At 40.5% G+C, this 27,918-nt stretch overlaps 1 protein-coding gene across 3 annotated transcripts; it reads left to right on the forward strand.

The window, feature by feature from the left end:
* The first annotated feature begins 6,687 nt into the window (after positions 1 to 6,687).
* On the forward strand, positions 6,688 to 26,136 carry TMEM170B (transmembrane protein 170B). Of its 3 annotated transcripts, XM_062617915.1 has the most exons (4): positions 6,688 to 7,320; positions 18,073 to 18,243; positions 22,082 to 22,153; positions 23,939 to 24,074. In XM_062617915.1, the coding sequence occupies exons 1-3, from the start codon at positions 7,224 to 7,226 to the stop codon at positions 22,138 to 22,140; spliced, it is 327 nt and encodes a 108-aa protein (XP_062473899.1). In that variant the 5' UTR covers positions 6,688 to 7,223; the 3' UTR covers positions 22,141 to 22,153; positions 23,939 to 24,074. The 3 variants fall into 3 exon arrangements, with proteins under 3 accessions (XP_062473899.1, XP_062473898.1, XP_062473900.1); XM_062617914.1 differs by lacking the exon at positions 22,082 to 22,153 and having other exon boundaries at positions 23,939 to 26,136; XM_062617916.1 differs by lacking the exons at positions 22,082 to 22,153; positions 23,939 to 24,074 and adding an exon at positions 20,084 to 20,955.
* Positions 26,137 to 27,918: the final 1,782 nt, after the last annotated feature.

The following is a 27,918-nucleotide window of genomic DNA, read 5'->3' on the forward strand; positions in this document are numbered from 1 at the left end:
TAACTGGGGGGAGGACTATTTTGAAAGAACTACATCTTACAGAAAGTAAGCTTTTTGCATTTTAGCCAAACAACCTTTCTGAACATGGCACTTCCGACATGTTACCTGTTCCAATTCTGACCATGATTCAGACTCCACTTTAAGGGGCCCAAAGACTCGTTTTAGAGTCCAGAGCTTTGATTCTAAGGTTGAAAGCCTCATTTTTATGGTCAAGACATCCTTTCTAGGATTTAAACCCTCATTTAGGAGTTCCAAGCCCTGCTTTTAAGGTTTAAAGACTCATGTTAAGGGCCCAGAGTGTCATTTTTAAGACTTGCACTCTCTTTGTGAAAGTCCAACTCCTGAGTGGTAGAAGTCTAAGCATTATTTACAGGGTCTAAAGGCTCTTTTCTGAGTCCCAACTCTCATTTTTGGCTTCCAAAGCTCACAAAGGAGCAAGGGTTTTCCTTCATTTTTACTTTATTCTTAACTCCTGAGGGAACACTGAAACTAGTTTCATTCATTTCAAACATTTGAAAGATGGTTGTTTCTGCCAGCCTATTCCAGATGTTTTCTAATGACAGTTTCCCAAAGGTAATTGTCTGCTTTCAACCAGCTCAAAAGGGAAAACACAAATGATAATTTAGACATCATGTGAACCCTGATAATGTTCTTAAGATAATCCTTCAGATGTGTTTAGAGTGATAACATCCTTAAGTAGTAGCATAGTTGATATTAACAGTAGTCCTGACTTAAAACTGCTGCATGTGTATGACTGCACACTCGTGCGTGTGTGAAGAGGGTGAGAGAAGGCCTTATTTTTGAGTACTGATATTGTTTAAAACAAGTATGTGGCTTTGTCTTTTAAGCAGTGCAGTCTTAAACGCCAACCCCCCCCCCCCCCAAACTTAGATCCCAATTTAGATGAGTTTATTTACAGCATCACTTCAAGTCCCTTTAGAGTAGTCAGGGAGACTTTTATCTGTATTTGGTGATGGGTCCAATCTTTAAGACTCCTTAATACATGTAAGTGACTGGCTAAAAGTCAGTGTCTTTCACTGGGAATATTTTGGGATATCTATACCCAAAATATATATAGAGAGAAAGAGAGGGATATTCCGGTACAACTAAGCAGACTTTTTCTTTAAAAACTTTAATTAAAAAAAATCCGAGATTCCAACTGCAGATTCCAAGTGTCCACAGGTACTATGTTGCAATAACACTGCAAATAAAGCCATTGGCAGTATGTGGGAGATGCTGCCCGTCGCTGCAGAAGCACAGTTTGCAGGGCCCAGACGTCTGTGCGACACGTTCGGTACCACAGCGCTCCATCTGCTGGTGCAAGGGAGAGGTCTCTTGTGCGTCTCTACTTCTCTTTGCAGCCCTGGAAGCCGGCTCGAAATGTTTTTTCCTGGCTTAGATCAGCCTGTGAGGCTGCTTTCAAGCTGAGCAGAGTTGCGATGTTTAGCCTGTGATATCACCTTACTTCCTTCCTTTCGGACATTGCTGTTCAGGCGTCTTCATCCATCATCAAGGCTAGAGGCTGAGATCACATTTCAGCTTTTTAAGAGCTGAAATTACAAGGCCAAGGATCTCAGATTGACCCAGTTCCCAAACCACAGCTGGCTGTGGCTGCCAGCATTTCTGATTGAGTAGTAACTGCTGTGCGTAAAATGGTGGTCCAGAAGGGGGGCGAGTGTGCAGAAATCTGTTTCTGCTAACATCTGAAGTATTCATTGACTATCTACACTTGGTAATGTCTTGTCAGTGATTCGAATCTTAGGCAAAAAAAAACCCCACCAAACATTTGAATAGTGTGTGGGGGAAATGTCTGGACATCTGAACAGTGCTGGAGTTATCCAATCAGTAAAACCAGACGTCTAATAGATCTTTAGCTGCAGCACTGGTTAGAAAAATTCAAGTGGAAATGTTTGTTCCAGGGGACCAAAACATTGTGTTTAGATTTTGACTTTTTACTATGATAAAAAGCTGATTTCGTATGCAAATATCTACTATTTGTTTCAAAACATGACAATACAGGATTCTCAGTGTTGTTTGTTTCCCTAAGAAGGCATGACTTCAGAAATTGGCTCATTTTGAACGGTATTACCTTTCCTAGTGGAAAAATGATTTAGTCAAGGGCTCTCCAATCAAATTTATCATTATTTCTTCAGCTTCTGAAAGCAATACCAGAAGTTAATAGCAGCTTATGTAGACATATTCTAGTCTTTCACAGGGCAGGGAAACTAAGCTGACCCTGCTTTTCCACCTGTAAAAATAATTTCCTTCACCTGAAGTCAGGGTTTACAGCTAACTCCTGCAGTGCTTTGCATTCATGCAGCTTGGGAAAGCTTCCAAATCTCCCAGCTACTGCAAGGGGAAGGGGGAACGGGAGTTATGCTGGAAGGAAACTAAGATTGTCTGGAATAAAGATTAGTCCATGTGTAAGTATTAAGGCCTTCCCCATGGAGTTTTTCATTGGTGTGTTTGTACTTGTGGAGGAGGTCTGGAGTCTTTAAGGCTTTAATGATCACTGAGTGTTAGGGGCTGGCTGTCAGACAGTCGGTGTTTGCCTTGGCCCCTGTGCCTCCAACAGTGAGCGGAGGCAGCTGTGGAGCAGTGATGGCTGGAAACATCAGGTCTATCTTTATAGAAGAAGTGGCAGAGGTTTAGTTATGGGCTTGTTCCACCCTACTCCCCTCACATTTTTCCTGCAGTTACAGGCCTTGTCTTAATTCACTGTCCAGAGGGACCTGGGCAAGCTCAAGAAGTGGGCCCATGTGAACCTCACGAGATTCAACAAGGCCAAGTTCAAGGTCCTGCACCTGGGATAGGGTAACCCCCAGTATCAATACAGGCTGGGAGATGCAGGGATTGAGAGTACCCCTGAGGGGAAGGACTTGGAACTACTGGTGAATGAAAGAGTGGACATGAGCCGGCTCAGTGTGCACTTGCAGCCCAGAAAGCCAATGGTATCTTGGGCTGTATCCAAAGGAGCATAGCCAGCAGGTCACGGGAGGTGATTCTGCTCCTCTACTCTGCTCTGGTGAGAACTGAACTGAGTATTGCATCCAGTTCTGGAGTCCTCAGTAAAGGAAAGACAGACTTGTTGGGGAGGGTCCAGAGAAGGGCCACAAAAATTATCAAAGGGCTGAAGCACCTCTCCTATGAGGAAAGGCTGGGAGAGTTGGGGTTGTTCAGCCTGGAGAAGAGAAAGCTCCAGGGAGACCTTAACTTTCAGTTCTTAAAAGGGGCCTATAAGAAAGATGAGGAGGGACATTTTAGCAGGGCCTGTTGCAATAGGATGAGGGGTGATGGTTTTAAACTGAAGAAGGAGAGATTCAGGCTGAATGTGAAGAAAAAATTTTACAATGATGGTGGTAAAATACTGGCACAAGTTGCCCAGAGAGGTGATGGATGCACCATCCCTGGAGATGTCCAAGGCCAGGCTGGATGTGATTCTGGGCAACCTGGTCTGGCTGAAGATGTCCCTGATCATTGCAGAGGGATTGGACTAGATCACCTTTTAAGGTCCCTTCCAACCCAAACCATTCTTTAATTCTATGATCCTACTCCTACAAATTCCTACTACTGCAGAGTGTTGATGGGTGCTAGTCATGCCCCACAGCATGGCAACCCTCATTCCGCCATGCTGCCAGCAAACCTTCTGAGTGCTCTTGCTTGCAGCCACCTTCCCTTCTGGGTCCCCACATCCTCTTTTGTGCTCATCCTCCACCCATCACAGGATACCACAGGGGTATGAAATGGTCTCATCAGACCCTTCTAAAGGGCTGCTTCTCTTTTTTTAACCTTTAATACTTTAAGGAGCTACCTTATCTCATGAAATACTAAGATCATGTTCTTTGTTGTTTTTTTTTTTCTTTTCTTTTCTGCTTTACCTACCAGGACAGTGCTGCCCCTTGTGATTTCTCTTCCTCAAGATCTTCCCAGCAGTCACCACCATTGCTTTGCTTTGCCCAGGTGTTCTAGATTATTCTTGCCAAGGGTCACAGCTTCAGCAGCAACCGAAGCCAAGCTGCATCAGCCCTGCTGGGAACCCCTTGACGTCATCACCGTTGCTCTGTTTGTTGCTGCCTACAGAGCTCATAATAATCCCCACAGGGAGCTAATGCTCTCAGGACTTCTGTGGCAACACCTGCTGTGTGAGAGGTTTTGCTGAGGATAACATGTCCCTGCTCGTATGAAGTTACAGTTCCCAAGAGTGAATTTTGCTTCTTTCTGCTGCTTCATTCAAAGCACTCTTTCGCCAGCATGGCCCTCCCAGTATTGAGCTGCTGGGAAATATCATTGCCGTGTACTACCTATTTTTTGCCTTGAAGTCAATACTTAAACAATATTTATCTTAATGATCCGGTCTTGTTTCACATGACATAAAGTGCATTTCACATTTGTATCCAGCCTACCCACTGGATGATGGACTAAGTTGAATAAATGAGACAAGTTACGGCACCTTGTAAAATAAGTCTCTGCCCCTTTCTCACTTCTGCACTGTCTACAGAGCTTCTCCAAGTATGTCAATGGTGTTTGATCAGAGCATGTTCAGTTAATTCAGATGTTGCACTCCTGAGGTTTGACAACCGTTTTTAGGGTATGAGGTGGTGTTTCAGTGGAAGCTGGTCTGTGTTTCTGGTGGATCTGTCTTGGGAAGGAAGCCAGATTGTTCTCACAGAATCTACAGAGGTGGCCTCTGTGGTGACTGCAGAACGGTCAGCCCTCCCTGGGGGGGTGGCCCAACAGGTTTCCAAAGTCTCTGTGGAGAGAGCATCTGCGCAAGCTCAAAGAATGCTCTCCAGCAACTATTGAAACAGTCTGCAGGCTGCAACAATACTCCTCAGGGCAATACTCACTGAGCCTCTACATGAATGAGTTCTCTGTATTCCTGTTGTAAAACAAAAGCTTTGTGGAAGGTGTTTTAGCAAGCTCTGAACACCAGCAATTCAGAACCAGAATTCCCAGTGCATCCTTCCTTCCTTGTATGGAATACAAAAAATCGTCATTGTGCAAGTTGAAGAGTCACAGGGCACCAGTGCAGTGTTACATGCAGATATATCCCAGTTTCTGTATGTGCCCCTGGCCTACCAAAGGGCCTTGCTGACATCTGTCAGTAGGTTGCAATAGGGTTTATAAGCAAAAATGTTCACAAAATTATAGTTTTCCTTTTTTGGGGGGAGTGTCTCAAATTACACCACAGTGTCCTATGGAGTATACTTGCTCTTGGGGTATTGGTGTACAATACAAATGGATTTAGGGTTGAGGATTTATTTTTTTAAGCATGTTGAAAACTGCTTTCTCAGAGTTCAACAGGCAGAAGTTAAAAAGAATAAACCAGATTAACTGTTTCTAAATACTTAATTGTATGTTTCACGTTCAAACATAAATATATGCTATTTTGTCACTGAGCCCTGCTCAAAGTATGGGATAGTTCTGCCCTAAAAATGAATTGCTACTGTGTAACGAAGGGGACCATTTTCTCTGAGGCCTGAATTACACAACTGTGAGGTGGTGAGAGTGGGGGTATAGGGAAAGAAGGGGGAAAACCTTTCCTTGATCCCAGAACAAGGACCTGGCCTGGCAACTGCATTCTTTCTCCATCACAGTGATCCGGTGCTTAATTAGTCCAACCCAGAGCCCTCTGGGGAATAATTCACTCTGAGTTTCTCATTGCCTGGCTCGATACCTGTTTGCAGAAATGCCAAGTGTTTTCAGCTGCAAACGAAAGGCCTTGGGAGTGGTCCTCTGAGCCAAACATTCCGCTACAGCCTGTGGAAAAAATCAGGTCATTGGCAGCAAGCAGAATACTAGCTGATTTATCTGTCATTGGCTCTTCATCTGTAAATTACAAATTACAATGTGGATTACTTTACCTTTCTAACTCCTTACATCAAAGAATGTTGACATAAATTGATGCTTGTGAAGTACTATAGCAAGCACTGCTGAAGACAGGACAGTGAGGAAATGCATGCACTAAATATGGCCTAGGGATACATATTTAAGAATAGGAGGGGGAGACTGCTGGCTTTTAAATCAGTGAGCACTGTGCACCCTGTGCTTTAAAAGAGGCAGCGTCCAGCTTGAAGACTGTTTTTTTTTTAATTATTATTACTATGCATAGCAAAGCAACTACCTAAAGAACGGTTACAGAATTAAGACTCCATGGGATTTCTCATGTTTTCTAGCTTTTGAGGGCTTCACTCTAGGGCTGCGCTGCCTGCAGAGCTCTCGGGTTCAAAGTAACGGACAGGAACGCTGTGCGGTGTTGCCGGGACGATCCCTCAGGATGACAGCCCCTCTGCTGCACACCGGCTGCCGTCCGAGCTCAGGCAGCTCCGGCTTTCCCAGGGCATAACAATACACCTAAGCGTGCTTAACTTCCCCGTCCCGTCCTGTTTCGTTTCCCTCAGCTCGTCGCCTCCTGAGCCGTGGAGCCTCAGGCCCCGCCGTCCCGGAGGTACTAACGCCCGCGCTCCGCGGAGCACCGCTTCTTAACGTTGCGTGGAAAAGCCGAAGCCGATCCCGGCACCCTGGTGCGGGGCGGGCCCTACCGGCAGGTGAGCGTGTCCCACCACCAGCCAATGGCGAGGCCGGCCCGAGCCCGGCCCTATGGCGAGAGCCAATCAGGGTGAAGCGCGCAGCTCGTGCGCTACTTAACGGTCACCGGGACCCTGCCCCTTATACGCACTCCCGGGAGCCGCGGCGCCCACGCCCGCCGCCGAGTCCTCTCGCTGCGCCTGCGCGGGGCCGCCCGCGTCTCCCCTCCCACTGCCTCCTCTACGGCCGCAGCTGGCGTCTGGTGCTGGGAGCCGCGGCCGTCCTGCCCCTCCCCTCCGCAGGTGATGCCGGTGTCTGGGGCGATGCCGCTAGGGAGGCGGCCGCTACTGATGGAGAAGGAAGCGGCGATGGGGTCCGCTCGGGCCTCGTCGCACGTCCCCGCTATCGGCTCGCACCTCGGGGCCGCCCTGCCCGGACCCTGAACACTGTGGAAGCCCTGGCGGCCGGACCGATCTCTCGGCTTCCCCCACAAGCCGCCATCTCCCCTCTACGTCCTCGATGTCTCCCCCGCTGTACGGAGTCTTCTTCGCCGCTTCCCTGCTCTCTTGCTCGCCGCCGCAGCTCTCCCGCCCCGCGGTCCGGTGGCGAGAGGTGTCCGGCATCCGTGTCGTCAGGCCACCCGTCTCCCCGGGCTGAGGAGCGGCGGAGGAGAGGCCGCTGGACCACCCGCCACGATGAAGGTGGAAGCGGGGGACAACTCCATGATCAATCTGTCTGTGCAGCAAGTGCTGAGTCTATGGGCTCATGGCACCGTCCTCCGCCACCTCACCGGTAACGGGGTGCGGGGGTGCAGGGTGGGGCGAGGGGCTGGGGAGCGGAGGGGAGGGCGAGCCCCGTGGCATACAATGGAGGGCGTGGGACCAGTGTGTGGGGTTGGCCGTGGTCTCCGTGTGTTAGGAGAAGGGTTGGGCGGTGGTTGTGTGCGTGGATACGTGTGTGTGCATACATGCCTATTTGTGAGCATGTACATGGTGTGTGTTTTCTTGGACGGGATGGGTTTGGCGCTGGTATGTCCAGGGAGACGAGAGAGAGCTGTGCGTTAATGTGTGGGAGGATGGTGTGTGTGCCCGGTGCCTGGTCTGCCTGCTGGAGTAAAGGGTTAAGGATGTCAGTGTGCTCACTCACTTTTGTGTGTGTGTATATATCAAAAAGCTAATGGCATAGGGTATGTGCATATGAGTGAGTTGATGGGTACCTCTGTGTGAGTAAAGAGTTGTAGAAAGCACGTGTGAATGTATAAATGTGTATGGAAAGCTGGAGTATATTTGGGGGAGTGGTTTTGCTTGTCTGGCTGTTTGTTTTTTTTGGTGGATTTATGCTTATTGGCGTTTGACAGAAAGCGATAAAAAGAGCCCCCACCCACAGAGAAATGAATGTGAGAACTGGGGACTTCCGCCTCCCACCCCGAGTATAGCCCTGTACAATGGGACCTGTGAGAGTTAATGAGGTGGCAGATGTCCCCTGACAAATGGGGACAGTCTTAAACAACAGAGATTCTGAAAGACTGAGCTGTTCTGAAGAAATTCTACCCACCAAAAGGGTCAGATCTTCATCCTCTCTTAGGAAAAGGAGAGCTTTAGCAAGAACTTTCCCTGTTCAACCTCCTGCTTAAAAATGGATGTGGACCACTGTGAGACCCAGGGCATAAAGTGGAGAGGTGTATCTTCACTCTTCTGTCTAGAGGTGAAGAAAAGCATAAGCTTCCAGCTCTGAATAAGCAGGGATTTGGTGTCAATAGCAGAGATGTTACTGAGTGTATTCCTTCTATCTGGTATAGGGGTATATTAGATGGTGACAGATTAGTGGAAAATGTTGAGTAAGGGGATATGATTGAAATATTTGTGAACCTATTCTAATATTTACGAAAGAGTATCATGCCATCTTTTTTTCTCCCTCTATAGCAATGATTGATTATTCTTTCAATCTATTCAAGGTAGAAGAAGTATGATGAAAATAGAGGTGGAGCTGAAGTTCAAGCTGTAGTAAAGCGACCATCTTAGGCTTTATCTTTCTTGTTCTTTTAAATTTCAGGATACTTTTTAATTTAATAAAGATGTTACACAGATTTATTCTTTATCTAATCTATGAACTTTTTAAGATGTCTGCCTCCAGGTTTTGGAGTGGTGGCACACTGATGCAACTCATTTTCTGGGTATTTTTGCATAATTCTCATAAAAATACATCTTGTACTCTTAAAGGAAGAAGTTCACAATGGATTTAACTTTTCTTTGTGCCAGACATCCTCTATAAAAATTCTTTTATTAGAGCATTATGCAACGTAGGCATTTATGAAATTCAGTGCTGTTAAGCAAGCAAGGCAGTTTTTTTTCTCGGTGCTTTTGCAATATAATGAGGGGTTGCACAAAGTATTTTTGATGTAGAATATCTTTTTCTTGTTTAAAGAACATGAAAAATAATTACACATTGCAGTATTTCTGGAGAGTGTCAGTTGTAGTTATACTACAGTTTCTGAATTGGTGCTTAAATGCAGGTTGTCCTTACAGCCATAAACTGTTCTGCTGAATGTTCTTATGGACTGTCGACAGTTAATAGCTGTTACTGATTCTGTCTTATGAGATTTTTAATACAATAATTTATATTAACAAATGGCTGTTGTTAAACTTATATAAACTCTTTCTAAAATACTTACCAAAGTAAACTGTTCAGAAATGGAAATTCTGGTTTTCCATGCTAAGAAAATAGTTGTGTGAATGAGTTTGACTTTTTTGACTACTCGATTCATTCCCTTTTGAATCTCAGTACTGGGAAAAGGCATTAATAAATATATAGCGTTCCATGAATATTTAAGAATGCTTTGTCTTTGGTTTTGGACTTCAAGTTGTGGTCTAGATATAGCTTTTAAGCTACACAAGTGAAAATTTAGATAACTAATGTTGATTATGTTACTGATAAAATTTTACAAATATGCAGAATCATTAAAAAATGCTTATTTCCCAAGACTTTCAATGGGAACCCAATAGGAACTCCAACCTAGACCAGGAATTGCTTCAAACATCAATAGTTTAATTTTGGTGGTGTTTTTCAAGGGGATGTTGACCATTATTTTCATACCAAGTAGCTGGTTCAGGTTCAACATAGAAAAGAAATCCAGTCTCTCAGAGGACAAAATATCCACAAGCAGTTTAATTCCTCCCTCATACACATCACACCCTGTGACAGTTAAAGCTGCAAGCGCTGTTTTTTTGTAGCTGAACCTAGGCCACTAGCATGAGGTACTTTGCTCATATCTTCCTGCCTTCACTTGAGAGGTGCAGGTAAGGCTCTAGTAACTGTGTGAGGTGGCTTTTACCTTGTCCTATTTTACCTTTTCCAGCAAATCCCAGGAACGGCCCTTTCACATGAGTCGGTTGTGCTTTAGAGCTGGAAGTAGATCAGGGTTTACTAGAGCAAGTCAGATAATCACTGACTCTGAAACAAATAAAAATAATCCTAATTTGAGTGCCCATTATATAAATAGATATTATTTAAGGAAGTAGCCTTAATATATATAAATATATATAATTTAATAAAGAACTTGGTAATATTTCTACTCTTCTTATAAATGATGTAGATATTTTGTTTATGTCTAGCAATTGTATGTTCCAAAGCTGTAAGCTTCTGGTCTGAGCAAGTTTTATATTAGCCACTGAGGGGGTGGGAAGACAGTGTTGTTTACTCTGTGCCACTACTGTGCAAAGGAGTTCATGGAGAAAAAATAAACCAACACCACCATCATCAAAACCCAAACAAATAAAACCTCCAGGAACAACAAAATAAAACCAACAACCTTGTGTTGTAGTGTATAACTTCTAAAGGCAGAGACATCTTTCTCCTCCTACCTCCACCCCAGAGTCCTAAGGTGACGAGCTCAAGACCACAAACTGTTTTTATATATTTCAAAATAAAAAGGTCTATAGTTTTCAAGTGCTGGACAATAATTAGTCTTGAATTTGTTGGAAGTGCATTTGTAAGAGATTATGGGTTTTGCACAGAAGATGCACCTTACCTGTTGTGGTTTTTGTTTGGATTTTCTTTTTTTTAAACTCCATCCTGTATTCGTCACCAGTTGTCCAGATTATGTCTTGGTCCCCTGTCCTGTAACTTGAGAGGATTAGTCTGTAACTTATAATTTAATGGCTCTTTAGCAAATGCTTCTCTTCCATTCAAGTGCAGCAAGCATGTTAGTATCTCTGAACAGCAACTTGACTGTGTAGGCCTGTTAACTTGGAAAATACCAGTTAGCACAATAATTAAGGAAAGGTCCCAGTGATGAAGAAAATACTGTAGTATGTAAAAAGCCGAGTTACATCTGCAGGTGTAATATACTGTCACTTCCATCTGAGTGCTTTGAGTTTCTAAGGCTACAGGAATACAACATTGTACAGATTCTTAGTTCAAATTTCAACGTGTTGCCTTACTGACTTAAATTTATATCTCTGTATTCACAGCATTGATATTTATTGCTCCACTTAACTATACCCAGCCTACCACTATTAGCCACGTAGATTAGAATCTCAAGAGAGATACTGTCTTCTGGAGTAATCAGTCTTGATTTGTGAAAGGCAATCATTATTCATTTGTCAGAACAAGCTAAAGGAAAAGAAAGGTGCTGAAGATTAAGTACTAAGGATATACTCCATGTTTACTGAAGCTGAGTGGCAATAGGACAGTGCATCCATTTATATAGATAATGTTTAAAAATATTAGCATTTATATACTTTGTGTGTTGACTTTGCATTTTTATTTGCCCAAAGTGAAAGTGTTGATGGAGTGCAACTTAAAGTGTTGATAAGATGGACGTGATAAGAATGCTATTCTAAACTGTAGCATGTTTTAAAGATTTTTTTTTCTGGTCTTTAAGGTTGTGTGTGCCTACATTAATATATACATAATGTGTGTATACCTATGTAGTGGGTTGATGCTGGCTGGACAACAGGTGCCTACCAAAGCTGCCATCACTCTCCCTCCTCAGCAGGACAGGAGAGAAAATATAACAAGAGGCCCATGGGTTGAGATAAAGACAGGGAGAGATTGCTCACCAATTACCATCATGGGCAAAACAGACTCCACTTGGAAAAAATTAGTGTAATTTGTTGCCAATCAAATCAGAGTAGGATAATGAGAAAATAAATGCAAATGTTGCAACACACAGCCATCCCTTCTTCCCAGGCTTAACTTTACTCCTGATTTCTTCACTTCCTTCTCCACCCCCTGCAGCAGTGCAGGGGGATAGGGAATGGGGGTTGTGGTCATTTCATCGCATGTTGTCTTTGCTGCCGCTTTCTCCTCAGTGGGGGAACTCCTCACACTCTTCTGCTCCAGCATGGGGTCCCTACTACAGGAGATAGTTCTTCACAGATTTCTCCAATGTGAATCTATCCCATGGGCTGCAGGTCTTTGTGAACTGCTCCAATCTGGGTCCCTTTTATGAGGTGCAGTCCTTCAAGAACAAGCTGCTCCAGTGTGGGTCCCCTGTGGTATCACCCATCCTGCCAGTAAACCTGTTCCAGCATGGGCTCTTCTCTCCATGGGGCCACAGGTCCTGTGAAGAGCCTGCTTCAGTGCAGGCTTCCCACAGGGTAACAGCCATCTTCAGCCATCCCCCTGCTCCAGTGTGAGGTCCTCCATGGGCTGCAGGTGGATCTGTTCCACCATGGACCTCCATGGGCTTGCAGGGGCACAGCCTGCCTTACCATGGTCTACCATGCATTGCAGGGGAATCTGCTCTGGCAGCTGGAGTACTTCCTCTTGTCCTCCTTCACTTACCCTGGTGTCTGCAAAGCCATTTCTCTCATGTATTCTTACTCCTTTCTCTGGCTGCAATTGTGCATGTGCAAAAACTTTTCTCCCTCTTAAGTATGTTATCCCAGAGGTACTACCACTGGGCTTGGCTTTGGTCAGGGGCAGGTCTCCCTTGGAGCCAGCTGGCATTGACTCTGCTGGACACAGGGGAAGGGTCTCAGAGCTCTGCACACACCACACCCACTCCCCCACCCGCAAGCCTTGCTGTGCAAGCCCAGTACACTACAGTACATAAGCATAATGTATGTATGATGTATTTTATAGGTGTAAATACTGAAATTAACAAAGAAGTACTCTAAAACTGGAGTAATAGGGCATGAATTACAAGTTATTTGAGCTGTGCAGCTTTTCTGATAGAAAAAAGTCCCCACCCAAGTCAAGCCAATGGCAAGGAACATAAACTGAAAAGATTTAAGGTTTAGTGATTAAGTGCTAAGAATTTTAAGGAAACCTGAAAAATGGATCTCTATTGTCCTGCTTAGAGAAGCTATGGCATCTGTGTGATAGATTGGATGTCACTGTGCTTGTAAGCTAGTAAATACTCAGTTTCCTAGTTCTCTGTATTTCTTGGAGAGCTGTGGGGGCTTAATAAAAATAAGTTGTGGTTTAGCTATTTAAAGTAATTTGTTTACACTGACAGTAAGCTCTGAGACTTTTGGGATCAAGCAAAGAAAGTTGGGAGGGTTTTGAAAAATGTTATTCTTTTCATGTGTCTTTAAGGTAGCTATATGAGGGCATGACTAAATAAACTGAGGCTAGGTTGGTATTTGGAGCTTTCTACCAGGTGAAGCTAAATCATTATTACCGTACTAGCAAAATACTCCATATGTGCTGCTCGTATCCCCAAAAGAGCCAGCTAATGAGTATAGCTACACAAGGACTGAAATTTGATAGTGTGGTTTTTTAATCAAGGTAGCAATGATCATATAAATAAGTTTATACCTCTGAAAGTATCAGTCAGTATATAGAACATAAATAGTTGAACCAGCATGTTCTTAAGACACTTCAGTCTCACTTCCTCCTCCTTACAGCTATTGTGAATCTTTCAACTACTTGGTTATTTTTCAGCAACAGAAGTCTTGACCATTTGTGTTCAGGCATCTACATTCTCTTTCTTTGTTTTTCTCAGTGGCATCTGTCAGTGTTATTCCCAACCCATTCTTTGCTTCTTTCAGTCTGACTCTAGCACACTTTTCTGAAAGTCATTCTCATCATGGTTCTGGGGTTCGACAGTACTGAACTTCACAGGTTCTCAAACTCTTCCACTCAAATACCTGTGCATAAAGTTCTTTGCACTCAACCTGTCAGGGTAAGAATGACTATGTTGTCCTCTAGGTTTACAGAGCTTGAGGCTGCATCTAGATCGCTTAAAAGATTGGCTGTCCTCCCTACCTTGTTTATCCATGTTAAACAGCTTATTCGGTTGTCTTCATCACTGGCCCAATTAATGAGCAGAAGTAAATAAACAAGTGTGTTGAACTACTAGGCATAAAAAAAAAATAAATAAAGGAGGATAAGAAAGTAAAGGAAGGAAGTCATCCTAGGGAAGGTGCTCAAAAGCAATTTGTCATATTTCAGCTTCTAGGACTAATCAGGCTTTGATGAGATGAGGTGGTGTGGCCTAACAAAGTGGCCAACAGGTCATGGGAGGCAATTCTCCCTCTGCTCTGGTGAGACCCTGCCTGAAGTACTGTGTCCAGCGATAGGGTCCCCAGCGTAAGAAGGACATGGACCTGGTGGAGTTGAGAGGAGGATCACCCAGGTGGACAGAGGGCTGGAGCATATCTCCTACGAACACAGACTGAGAGAACTGGGGTGGCTCAGCCCGGAGAAGAGAAAGCTCTGGAGAAACCTTAGCCTTCCAGTACTTAAAGGGGGCCTACAAGAAATGTGGAGAGGGCCTTTTTACAAGGGCATGTAACAATAGGACAAGGGGGAATGGCTTTAGGCTGAAACAGGGGAGATACAGATTAGTTATTAGGAAGTTCTTCCCTGTGAGGGTGATGAAACACTGGAATAGGTTTCCCAGAGAAGCTGTGCCTGCCCCATCCCTGGCAGTGTTCGAGGCCAGGTTGGGTAGGGTTTTGAGTAATCCTGTCTAGTGGAAGGTGTCCCTGCCATGGCAGGGAGATTGGAACTAGATGCTTTTTCAGGTCACTTCCAACCCAAACCATTCTGTGATTGTATGATACCTACTGAGGAAAATAAAATACTTGGGTTCAGAAGAATTGCGAATATAGTCTCTTTCTAAATGTGTAATGTGCAGCTGAAGAACATGAAACATTTATGTGAAATAGTCAATTGATAGGAGTCTTTGAATTACAGATCCTTCAGGTTTTTAACACTACTTTAACATTAAAAGATGACTGATGAAAGGTTGATAAATTATGATTATAAACGGCTCTGATCTTGTATGTTGTGTATGTTTGTGGAAGATTTGTTGCTGTGTTCCATTGAGTCTTTCACTAGAAAAACCAGTGTTGTAAGAGAAAGATATGATCTAAATCAAGGGTTAAGAAGCTTTGTGTGATCAAGTTCTCAATTTCTGTAATACCAGATCTTGAAATGCTACTCTCATGATGATTAGGTAAGCTATCATCCCAGAATATTTGAGTAGCGTAATTATTGCTTTTTCTTTTTTTTGTATCAGGATGCAACAGTATAAGTTGTCTATTCATTGCTAATAACCATTCAAAATTAAAAAATCAGGAATGAATCTCTAGGAAATTAGAGGCATCTTGGTACTAAGGGGAGATGCTAAAATAATTCCCATAATGAGATCGAGTGGCAGATTTGTGCTTTGTTTCCAGGAAGACTTTTCCTTTCCTTTAAAAAAAAAATCCAGTTATTATTGCAGTAGATGAATAGATTCTTTAGCAAGAATGTGTGTGAGGGGAGGGGAAGGACAGAAAAACCCCTTCTAGTCTCTCTGCTCATACCTTGTCTAGTAACTTTGTAAAGGAAAGCTTTTCAGCCACATTCTTTTAACAAATTTAGGTATGTAAATTGGTAGAGAACAGATAATCTAAAGCATATGATCTTGATGAAGTTGTCAAATAAAAAGCACCTTTCAAATGAAACATGGGGCTTTGGGCAACCTAGTCTAGTGGAAGGTGTCCCTGCCCATGGTAGGGGTGACAGTCTTTCAGGTCCCTTCCAACCCAAATTGGAAGTGATTCTAATTTGCTCTTTTACAGGATAAAGACAGCTAACTCCACTGCTTGCTGTGTCTCCCACCCCGCTGGCTGCCTTCTGCAGATAGGCGTGTCATAGGCTTGTATCCCTAACTCTTCTGTCTCTTTCCCAAATAAGCAAAGTTTCTTCTCTTCCTCCCTCTTATATCCCTGGACATGGTGTTTCCTCCATCCACCCTATTTAACTCCAACTCTTCTGAAGTGAACACCTACAATTTTTAGCATCTACAGTCAGTTTGGCAAAACTGTAGGCTATTTGTAATAAGAAGGTACTGGGTTATTGCAGGTATGTGTAACACTACCTGTATTTCTTGCATCACTGATGTTACAATGCTGTTGACTTGGAAATTTAAGCCTCTCTGAAGTGGTGGTTTATTGCTGATTTATTTAAATGCTACAGCTGCGTTTGTGTGGAGCAAGGAATATTTCTGGATGTTCCCTAATTTCCTTTTCAATGCATTCAGTGTGTGTTCCTTTTAAGAAGTAGGAGAAGAAAGCGCATACCAAAACCCTCATGTTTTTATTTCTTTATCCAACAGGACATTTGGGGCTGTTTCATTCCCATGTCTCCTGCCCTAAATATAAAGTGAGAGGTGATGATAATGTTCCTTGAGCTTTATTTGGAATGTAAATAAGACAAAAGATAGTTACTCTCAATGAAGCTATTTTGTTGTGCAAGGGTTTGTAAGTATTTTTGGTTTCTTAGTTACCCAGGAATAATTAGCCTTCCCATAATCTTTCCTCTTCTTCTAAAATTACAGTCTTCCTAAGAAGTCTTCCTAAGACTGGAAATCAGTTGTCTTTTCCACCTGATGAGGATTGACAGTGAACACAAAGGATGATTTCCTAAAAGCTGATGCAGTGCCTAGTAAAGCCTGTGGAAATTACAGGGAATGATGGTGTCTGACAGAATCAGATTCCAACAGACTTTCTTGGCTCTGTTAGAAACTTTAAAGCTGCAATGGCTTTTTAGGAGAAACTGACTAAAAGTGCAGTGTCCTGGGACTGTCCCTCAGACATTTTTGCCGAGAGACAATATCAAGAGCATTGCTTCTCCTTCCCATAGCATGTCTATGTATTGGCCGTTTGCTTCGGAATAACTGGCTACTGAATGTAGGCTGCGATAATCATACAGCTGAAGTATTAATTGAATGTAGTTTTACCATACTTCTTGCTGCTCTCTTGAGAGAGCCTTTTGATTACCATAATTTAGAGGACTTTTAAGTTCTATGACATAGTTCTGCCTTTTGTGCCTGTGTGAAAGGGGAAGGGTTAGCTACTGCTAAATGAAAAATCTTAAAACTCTGTACTATGTATATACATACAATATTGATACTGGACTAAAAGGACTTCAGTTACTGTGTAGCAACCATTCTTTCTCAGCATCCTTTCATGGTACGTTTTCTTTGAGCTGCTAAGTATTTTTTAAATTATCCAGTTGAGTCATGTGACAGTCAAATGACTGATGTAAATCAAGCTGCAATAATTATCAGGCATAATCTATAACTATCCTGCTGTTATAAGGAAGCTGTGTGTATGTGTGTATATATATATATTTAAGGGGGAACTGCAGAAAAAAAAATCTGAATTGATGACAGTTTTCTGGGCTTATGTCAGTCAGGAAAATGTACCCCAGTTTGTGAATTTTGTGGTGATCTATACCTACTGTAGCTAAGTTGGCAAAACCCGAACCCTTCTTTTGTTGCATTTCCCCACCCTTCTGAGTTATAATGAGTCTTAGAAAATTGCCACCAAGTGAGAAAGATTCTTTAATTCTTACGTAGCTTCATTGATGGTTCCCGCTCTTTTCTTTGAAGGTAATGTTCATGTCTGACAGTCTTCAGAGAAATGTTTGTACTCCACACATTCTCATGATCTCTTGTCCTTGCTTAGTAATTTAAATAGTAGTCACTACTTGCCCCTATGAAGTTCTCTGGTAAGCAATTAGAAGCAAGGAGTTAGATGCATTAAAATTTCTTGTTAAAATTGTAGTGTTTTTATTTGTGCCTTTGAAGCTAATTTGATGGAACACTCTTATTATGGTTCCTGGGTGGATAAACCAAAGTCTTTAATCTCGGTTTTCTCATTTCATGTTACCTGACACTGCCTCTTGTTAAAACAAACAGTGCCCACAAAAACAAACCAACCAACCCAAATAATTCTTCCCTTTCTTCCTCATTCAGTCTTTGTTCTAGAGAATATTTCATTCTGCAGGCATACTTACAATACCTAGTGAGAAATTGCAATTAACAATTAAAAGAATGATGGACTTCTTTTAATTATTTGGATTAAAATGGTGCCAGAATCCTTTTTTATAATTTTTTGGTCATAGTAGTTACTGCTTTATGATAGACTGCTAAAAGGGGAAGGTGTCTTGAGCATATGCTGATATTATCCCATTGATTCCTTTTAAGATGGAAATAGTATTGCTTTTCTCTTGTTGTTGATGTATACAATGTTTAAAAGTTTCTTACTTGTAAACTTCTTGTCTATGAACTATTAACCCTTTTTGACTGCTTTCTTTCAGAGATGTGGTACTGGGTCTTCCTCTGGGCTCTCTTCTCCTCTCTCTTTGTCCATGGTGCTGTGGGAGTATTAATGTTTGTGATGCTGCAGAGGCATAGGCAGGGGAGACTGATCTCTGTCATTGTGGTCAGCATTGGATTTCTGGGCTCTGTAACAGGAGCAATGATAACCAGTAAGTCTGCCTCTTGTTTTATGTTCCTTTCTTGTTTTATATCTAATTTCTAAATGGTGTGGGGAAGCCCCCAAAAAAACAAACAAACAAAAAAACCCCAACAAAACCCAACCTCCCTTCCAAAAAAAAAAAACCAAACAAACAAAAAACACCCCCAACCCCCAAATCCACTTTTTATTTATTTTATTTTTAGTAATTTAATTGTTTGTTAAGGATTTTTCCTTAGGCATATAGCTATCCTAATGATAATGACAGCTGAATTGCTCTTCTGTTGTGTAAAGGTAACTACTGTAAATTGTCAGGGGAGTGCAGAAAATCATCCTGCTCTTTGATTTTGCACATTTGGTACCAAGCTATTCAGGAGGTGTATGCTCAGCACGTAATATCTGTTTGAGACCAGGAAGAATGGTCGTGTCCTACCATACCTGTTGCAGATTTATTTACTTATTTTTATTTTTTTTTTGTCAGAGATTTCTGATCAAGATCATCTCTTAGTACCCTTAAAGCTAAGAGTTTCTTTAGGAAATGAGGTCCTGATTCCATTGGCTGCCAGGCTGAATTCCTGCTTGTTTCATTGGGCCTGCTGGAGATTTTTAAATTGCACCTGGATAGGATGTAGCTGTTTTAAAAGAAATAAAGGTGCAATGTAGGTAGTGATTTACAGCTAAGAAAATCCATTTGCTTGGGGAAGTTACACTTGGCTCATGAATTTGAAAGGACTTTCCAGGCTTGGGTTAGACGTAATGTTACTTTCTACTTTATTTGGGGTAGGGAGGAAAGAGAGAGGAAGGCCATTAGACCCCTCCAACTCATACCCCCCAGCTGTGCTGTGTTCAAGGTAAAATGTTCTTTAACAAGGGCCATCTGTTGCAGAGTTTCTTATGGTGTTAGGCAAATGCCTACCACGTAAGATACATTTTAAATATTTTTTTTTAATTTCTTGCTATTGTATCCACAGATAAGTTGCTAACCATTTTTCTGTTAAAGCAGCCTACAGTAAAGTTCACAGAGCTGCAGTTAAAACTTGTGCTTTCTGCAATGTTTAATAACTGGTATAAGTGTTTTATATAGTGAAAGGCAGAAATGTTACACCTGATCAAATGCGGACCACAAGTGATATTGTTTTGAGGAAATGCTGCTTAGCTGTTTTCATCTAGAGTTATTGATATCAGATGCTGTTATCCCCATCTTTCATAAGGAATCTCATTATCCATATCAATACTGAAATAAATGCCATAGGATCAGTAGGACAGTTTGGCTTTATCATATTCAGCTTATCTAACTTACAGACTACAGTAGCTTTCCCAAGCAAATAGGAGCATGGTGAGTTTTCTGTTTGTGGGGAAGAAAATAAGTAGTTATTGTCTGAAAGAAGGCTGATAAGGAGTTCTCAACATTAAAATAAATGGGTTGAACAGGGCCTGTGGTAATCTGAGAGGTAGTTTCAGCCCAAATATCTTCAGTGTGGTTGACAAGATGAAAGACTTCTGAGAGTAAGGAGCTGTAAATCTAGGAATCCTCATATAGTCTGTATAGTCTGTATAGTTCTGCCTTTCATTCCCATTTTTGTGTACTGCCCAGGTGACCAGAGCAGTGGTATTAATTCAGTTTACTCATATACACAAGTGATTTGTGACAGATTATTTCTTATTGCTACTGAAAGTCCTTCTTCTTGCCTGTTGGTTTTCAAGATTAAATAAAAATGCAAATTTCATTGAAAGTTTCATTAAGACTTTCCTCAAAAGGCTGTTTTAATTGCTGTATATTTGTCAGCCTAGAAGAATGTCCATCATAACATAGTATGGTTCAGTACAACTCTACTTTTTTTTTTTCCCCTAAGGTGAGGTGGAACCAGTTCAGTGCCTTACATTACATGTTATGTCAATTTTTGTGCTATGATTAAAATGGCAGTGGCCCAGTTACAAGGTCTGCCATACATGAGCATTTCTTAAGAACTGAAAACAGGAAATGTGATGCTGTTACATCCAAACAAAGATTTCTGGAAGACCAAGAAAGCCTGTGGTGGGAAAGGTCTATGTTCAGTGTTATTAAAATTAAAGTACTTTATGTCTTTTATCTGTGCATAAAAAGAGGAGCAACACAGTTGTATGTTTAGTGTCCTGTTTTGAAGGTCAAAACATTAAATAAGTAAGTAGTACTGTTTATGTGTAAATTCACCTGAATTTCTTAGCTTAGACTATAGACTCATTATATTCCCAAAGATTTTGTATAGAGCATTTGCAACGTGGTGAGCCAAATACTTTTACTTTCAGGTATTTTTATTTCTAGACAGCACCGAATTACTTCATACTGAAAAAAATTCTGTGGGGAGCTTCTGGAGACAAATTATGGTGATAAAATATTAAAGAGAGGATTTTTAATGGCTGTTGTGTTGCAAACTGGGATGCAGGTTGAAATATCTAGTTGTTTAGTTATGCCTGAACCAGTGTTTAAGAAACTAAAATAGCAAGCTGGCTTCAATTTGCATTTTGTATTTCCAGTCATCTGCATCATTTGTGTATGTGAATGAATGTAGTGTGTAGATGATTAAGTAGTGCAAGTTTAATGTTGCTCAGGTAGAGCTTTCAAACTGTCTGGCCTTTTGGGATCTTCTCACGAGCATATAGCAGAGCAGCAAACTCCTCGGTTTCTAGGCTGGTGTGGTTTAAGCCCAGGGAGCAACCCAGAACCACGCAGCCGCTCGCTCACTCTCCCCCTCCACTTCATCCCCCTGCTGCTGGAGGGATGGGGGTGGGAATCGAAAGAATGTAACTCCCATGGATTGAGATAAGAGCAGTCCAGTAACTAAGGTATAACACAAACCGCTACTGCTGCCACCAATCATAATAATGATAAAGGAAATAACAATGGAAGAGAATATAACACCTCAGCACCTGCCGACCAATACCCAGCCCAACCTGAGCAATGATCTAGCCCTTCTGGGTAACTGCCCCCAGTTTATATACTGGACATGATGTGCTGTGGTATGGAATACCTCTTTGGCTAGCTTGGGTCAGGTGTCCTGTCTCTGCTTCATCCCAGCTTCCCCTCCCCCCTGGCAGAGCATAAGACTCAGAAAGTTCTTGGTCAGAGTAAACATTACTTGGCAAAAACTAAAAACATCGGTGTTACCAGTGTTGTTCCCAGGTGGAAAGTCAGAAACACAGCACTGCACCAGCTACTAAGAAAAGGAGAAAAATGACTGCTACTGCTGAGCCCAGGACATAGGCTTTGAAAAATTATGTAACTTAATGTTATCAAAAAAGTTATAAAGAATTTACTGAGTAGTAGGGGGTACTGCCGACCTTCCCTCCCCTCCCCAAAACAAAGCAAAAAAAAGCCAACCAAAAAAACCCCAAAACATAACAAAACACCAAACCCCCCAAACCCAACCAAGATCAGATAAATGTCAGGCAGTTTGAGGCAGGTATTTTATCTTTATTTTATCCAGAATGGTCTGTAATTCGTCCTTTCTGCAAGCACACTCCTTTTTTGTGACAAATTCTCATTTCCCTCATTGGCCTATTGTACTGTACTTTGGCTTTATACCAATTGTGCTGGGTTATGCATTACAGGTTGTATTGCACACAGTTAATTGAGGAGTATAAATACATAATTATTAAGCTACCACTTCTTAATGTTTTTATTATTGTTATTTTCCAGAATATCTCAATATTTTCTCAAGAAGCCAAAAATTTCCATTGTTGGTTAACTTATAGCATCAAATTCTGGTATCCCAAATTAGCCAATTTCAATTCACTTTCAGAATTCAATCACCAAAGTAATTTTAATATCAGGACTAGGCTCAATCTGAAGGATCTCTTTCAATTTTTGACAGCAGATAGTCACAGAACAAATGGAAAGGTTTATCCAAGGCAACTGAGTGAAATACCATAAGGCTGCCCTTTTGGTGAGATATTTCTGGCAAAATAGACTTTATAGGATATGGTTTGGGTTTTTAAAAACAAGACCAAACCCAAAACAAAAAAAAAACCAAAACACAACACCCCACGACAAAACACACAACCCATTCACAACCATAAATCAATAAATGAAATCCAAAGCTCACTTAATAGTCTGATAGTGTTTGTTAATGCCACAATAACTAGTGAATTCTACTCTTCTTAAAACATTTGTAAATATGAGTTGTTACTTTTTCTAAGTAACAGATGACTCGGATACAAATTGTACTTTCAGAAAATCTGTTGAGACTTCATGTATTTCCATGTCACTAACGGGTTTTTGATCACTTCAGCTGACTATTTCTGTTAGTGACTTTGCAAAAACAAGGAAATTCCAACTTTTTAACTCTTGCCTATAATTTAAAAGGAATGGTGGTGGCTTTTCAGCTTGAGGCTGAAAAAGCCTCTGTGATCTTTGGAAGCATTTAATTATGATTAGATAGCATCCGAGACCAGATATACTGAAAGTCTATAATTAAATTTTGGGTTTGGTCTTCAAAAAAAAAAAAAAATCATTCTGAAAAAAATGATAAACTTAATGTTTGTTCTGTAGGCAAGAAAAGCAAACACTGTATAGAAAACACTAGTTCAGAAACTATTAAATAAAAGCTTCATTTTACATGAACTTTTGAGGTTTAGATTCAGTAGCATTTTTACCTGTGGACACAGCTGTATACAAGCCTGTATTTCTTTTCTGAGTGAACATTTTAGTATCCTTAAGTGTCAGAAGTTGTTTGAGCAGAAAATATTATTTGTTATTAGCATGTTATTGTTTTGACTGGTTGATACAAAGATTGCATTTGTTCCAAGATATCACAGCTGTACCTGTGACTTCCGTTCTTCAAATACATGTGATACATTCAGTATGCAAAAGTAGAGGGGAGTTAGTAGCACCTGAATTTGTTTACAGTACAGTATTTTGTTTCTGGTTTATCCTGGCCATTTCATATTGGTGAGAAATAGGTGAGAAAGCTCAGCAATCATATTCATGGATACATACACATAGATCCTCTCATACACTTTCATGGATAACAATGCAATACTTTGATACTTTTCATATTTTGCATGATTTGCTAAATACTTGTTAACAATTTGGTACTTTAAGTCTAAACTGGCACACTATGACCAGGTTATACAACTGAAATGTTAAATGAAGCTAAGAAATTTGTAATTGTTTGCAGTTATTTTGTAGACTCTAGCAGTTTGACTGTTGTCTTCTCCCTGTCTGCCTATGCAAGCACAATTAAACTACACTTTGAACTCAGTCAGTTTTTAGGGGATTTTTTACATTTCAAATTAGCAGAAGGCAAAAATGTAAAAAAAAACAAAACCAAAAACCCAAACCCCAGACAAAAAAACACATACAAAAAAAAAAACCTCCCCAAAACAACAAAAACCACCCTCAAAACAAAGCCAACCAAAAAACAAAGCCAACAAAAAGCCAAAAACAAACCCAGGCAAACTTTTGAAGATGTCTACAGGGAGATGACAAGATTTAATTTTTTTAAATCAAACTGATATTGTAAAAGTTAATCTGGTTCAGTTGGGAAAATCATTCCTGATGGACTTGTATAACTAGAAAAATACGAGCAAGGCTAATAATTCTATAATGCAATGGAGTAATACAGAGCTTGCGAATGTTCCATAATTAGCTGATGCATAGACATAGTAAATAATTTGTTATATTTGGATTTTACTGTGTTTTGATCATTGTTTTTTCTTGTGATTCTTAGGTGCTGCAGTGGCTGGAATTTACAGAGTAGCAGGAAAGAATATGGCTCCCTTAGAAGCTCTTGTCTTTGGTGTTGGACAGACAGTACTGACGTTAATTATATCATTTTCAAGAATTCTTGCAACGCTTTGAGACTTGCGTAGAAGGGGAAAAAATCAACTAGTTTAAAGAAATTCTTAATCTGAGGAGAAGCTTCCTGAAAATGGATTCACCAGCTTGCGAACTTGAATCTAGTGCGAGGGAACGGAAGCTATGTGGAACATGCACTACAAAGCTGGAGGTTCAGTCAAATGAGCAGACTGTCCTCTAGTGTCTGAACTGTTGTACTTCTGCACTGCGCCTTAACGTGCCTCAGTCATAGGCAAGGTGCAATCCTTGTGTGCGAAGTTGACATAAAGCACCTTGAATAGCTGCTAGTCAGGTTAATGCTGAGTGATGGGATCATTGTTCTTAACAGTGTTGTAATAAAATAAAGGGATGCTCCTGAAAATTTCTGTACATGCCAAATTTGGAGTTTAATTCTTAACTGTTGGCTGCGTAAGCTTTGAAGTTGTAGTTGTAGAAGGATGCTGTGAGCATACACTTGAATTCAGGTAAAATAGCAACTGACTTTTGTATTAAGCAGAATCTCTTTGGCAAAAAGGTAAAAAAAAGAAAAGTAAAATTGAAGCAATGTGCAGAGAAACAGCAAGATTCAGTTTTCTTAAAACGAACTTCTTCAGCATTCATAACAACTGAACAACTGTTAGGTCTCTTTCAAAGATGAATTTTTGGGGCTTAAGAATGACAGCTTTAGCAACCCTTTTAGCACCAATGTAATTAGCACTATGTGTAGAAGGGCTCATGGCAGTTTTCTGAAGCTCAGCACATAATTTCTTCATGGGTTTAGCTTGTTAGAAATCAGTAGTTTTAGGAGACTGTATGCGGGTTACTAAGTACAATCTGTTGTGTATTCACAAACGAATTTTAAGTTGATGCTTTCCTTGAAATTATTTTGTCTTAAACATACAGATAGTTACCAGCCCTTCTGAAAGCCTGAGAAAGGTTACTTACTAGTAATAAGCTCCCTGTATTTATTTAAGCACTGGTAGGACTCTTAACCCTACATGTATTCTTTAAAGAACACACAAATATAACAGACTTTAAGAGAATACACCTATGAGGAAAATGGAAAGGGATAAAAATATGACCTACTGGTTTTCTACCGAACAAAAGTATTAAGTTTAAAATAGTTACTGTACACCAAAATTTTTTAAAGTGGGGCAGCACTAATGTGTTTACTACCTTGTTTCTGAACACTTTGTATCTTTGGAAAGATTAAGGTACCTGGAACATTCAAATACTTAGTTTTCAGTAGAGTTTGTGCTTTTCTAGTCTAAAAGGGACAGTAGTGTTGTGCATGTGAAATGTCTTAAATGTAAATGTTTTGGAGTGAATAGAAATTTTAAGTCTAATTACTAATTATTTATGAAACACAAAATTTAAAGGACACAAAGTTCTGTGTGAGGAATAAAGCGTCTTTTAGACCTTTCCTCAACTGAATGCTTTTCAGCAATTACTTTATAATGCTGGCAGAAAGAGTAAATTGCTGAAAAGTGATGTTGTTAAGATGTCAAAAAGACTTTCAGGGCTGTTGAAGCCACTGGGACCAACTGCAAAACTGAAAGAATATGGTTAAAATATAACTTGCAATCCAGTCATATTGCCTAGTGCTTCAAAATGTTAATAATTAATTAGCCTGTCTGCCTTTTTTTCATTTCACATGAACTGTTTTTGATTGTTTGTTTTTTAAGTGTTAAGGATGTTAATATTATTTGTTTTCTTTTAAAGTATATAAGTCATCTTTGGAAAATGTAGAGAGTTATGTCTCTGCAGGGAACAAGGTGACATACAGGTTTATAAATCTTTTCAGTATTATTTTTGTCTTTGAATTGCTTTAAAAAATGGCTGAATATATACCTTTTTAATGTCTTCAAAAAGTGTATTTTTCATGGTTTTGGTTTTTTTTTGGTCTGTGGCTTTTGTTTTGTGCTGATACTTTTTGGCATATAACAATCATTGCACTTTAGCAGACAATGAAATTATTACTTCTGTAAAAGGCAATTTAAACTTCTCCCCATTGTCTTAAATTATGAGAAAACTGGTTTCAGGTGTTTAAGTCAAATTGAATAATAAAATAATTGAACATATTTCTCCTAATGTGCCTTGTTACGTATATTTTTAGGGGAGAGGATTTAAAACACCACCAAATTATATCTTCATTTTTGTTCTATTTTTGTTATTTCTGGTTAATTTGGTTATTTGATATAATGTCTTACTCAACAGACATTAAAACGTTTGTCTGACAACCTAGAAAGTGTTTGTCTGGATCAAACCCAAGTGTTTCATGAAGCACTGTATTCAGTAATTTAGATTGCCTCCTGACTTTAACTCACACTGCAACTTCTTCCTACTTTCCAGTTTCCTGGAGCATCTTGACTCTTCTTCATTGCAAGAGGCTGTTGTGCTACCACTGATCAATGGCTTGCTGTCTTTCACCAAGTTAAACACTGCTATTAATGAAATGCATACACAAAGCTTTTCTTGATGAACTTCATCATTTTAATTGCTGTGCCAGTGAAATTGTTGCCATTATAACCTTCCCCCTTTGAAAAGGAGAGATCTTTGCAAATATCAAGTTATGCCTTCTGCCAAATAATTTTTATCATTGTAATAACTTCTACAACACTGTTAGGTGCTTAGTTGTCTCTGCTTTATATGGCTGTATTACCTTGCACAGTGAATAGGCAGATAATGTAATGCCTAAGTGGCTTAAAAGAGAAGTATTTGATAGAAAATTGTTTTTAACTATTTCTTGTGAGGAATATATGAGGACAGATAGGTTGTCAATGAAGTAGTATTTGATCATACTATGAACTTAACTGTATGATAACTCCAGTAGTAGAAGGAAGTATAAGTGGCCTTATGTCTATGATAGTTTGAAGTTTCATTCCACGTCCTTAGAAACAGTATTGTTTAACATAAGGTGCTCTAGTGAGTGCAATATATGCATATGTGTGTTGTTTATATATGAATAATGTTTTTGCGGTGTGTTTGATACCTTATGGATGCTAGAAATTGAAATAACTTTTCCAAGAAAGAAAAAATTATTTCAGGTAACTGGTTTTGGCTTTATTGATTTTATTTTTGGTTTCATTTTGTTTTGTTTTTGTGGGGGTTTGTGTTATTTTTTTGTGGTTTGGTGTTTTTTTTTTTGGTTGGTTGGTTTTTGTTTTGTTTTCCTCTTGTTATTAGGCTACAAAGATATCTTGTGTGTGAATGGCACCAATGGTACTCTGATTCCCTTTGGACAATACAGTGTTGTGCAGATGTCCACACAAGATCTTTTAGCACTATCTTCAAGTAGCTCTGCCTGTCTCTGCGTTGTATCAGTAGGCGCATTCTGCATTGTGAATGATTAATTTCTAGTGAAGAACAAATAATGCATCAACACAATTTAATCTTTGGAGGAGAGGGAATACTGAATATAATATTCAATGTGAAGAAGCTTCTACTGCTTTGTTAGAAGCTGTTATTGTTAAGGATTTACACATTCTACACACTTCCAATTTTTAATGTGATCATAGAACCAGAGAACTGGAGGTTGGAAGGTACTTCAAGGATCACCTGGTCCAACCTTTCTTGGTAAAAGCACAGTCTAGACAAGATTTCCCAGCACCCTCTCCAGATGAATCTTAAAAGGGTCTAACACTGGGGAATGCACCACTTCCCTGGGTACATTATTCCTCTGTCTGATTGTTCTCATTGTGAAAAATTTTCCTCTTGTGTCCAACTTCAGTCTTTTCAAGAGTATCTTGTACCCCTTACCCCTCATCTTTTCCATGTGACACCTTGTAAAAAGGGAGTCTTCATCTTCTTTGTAGATAAAGGTCTCTCCTTGAGCCTTCTTTTCTTAAGGCTGTGCTAACCCAGCTCTCCTAG

Source organism: Pezoporus occidentalis, unplaced genomic scaffold (genome assembly GCF_034315485.1).
Source record: "Pezoporus occidentalis ecotype Australia unplaced genomic scaffold, CSIRO_AGI_Poc_V1 ctg2, whole genome shotgun sequence".
In the NCBI taxonomy this organism is placed as follows: Eukaryota; Metazoa; Chordata; class Aves; order Psittaciformes; family Psittacidae; genus Pezoporus; species Pezoporus occidentalis.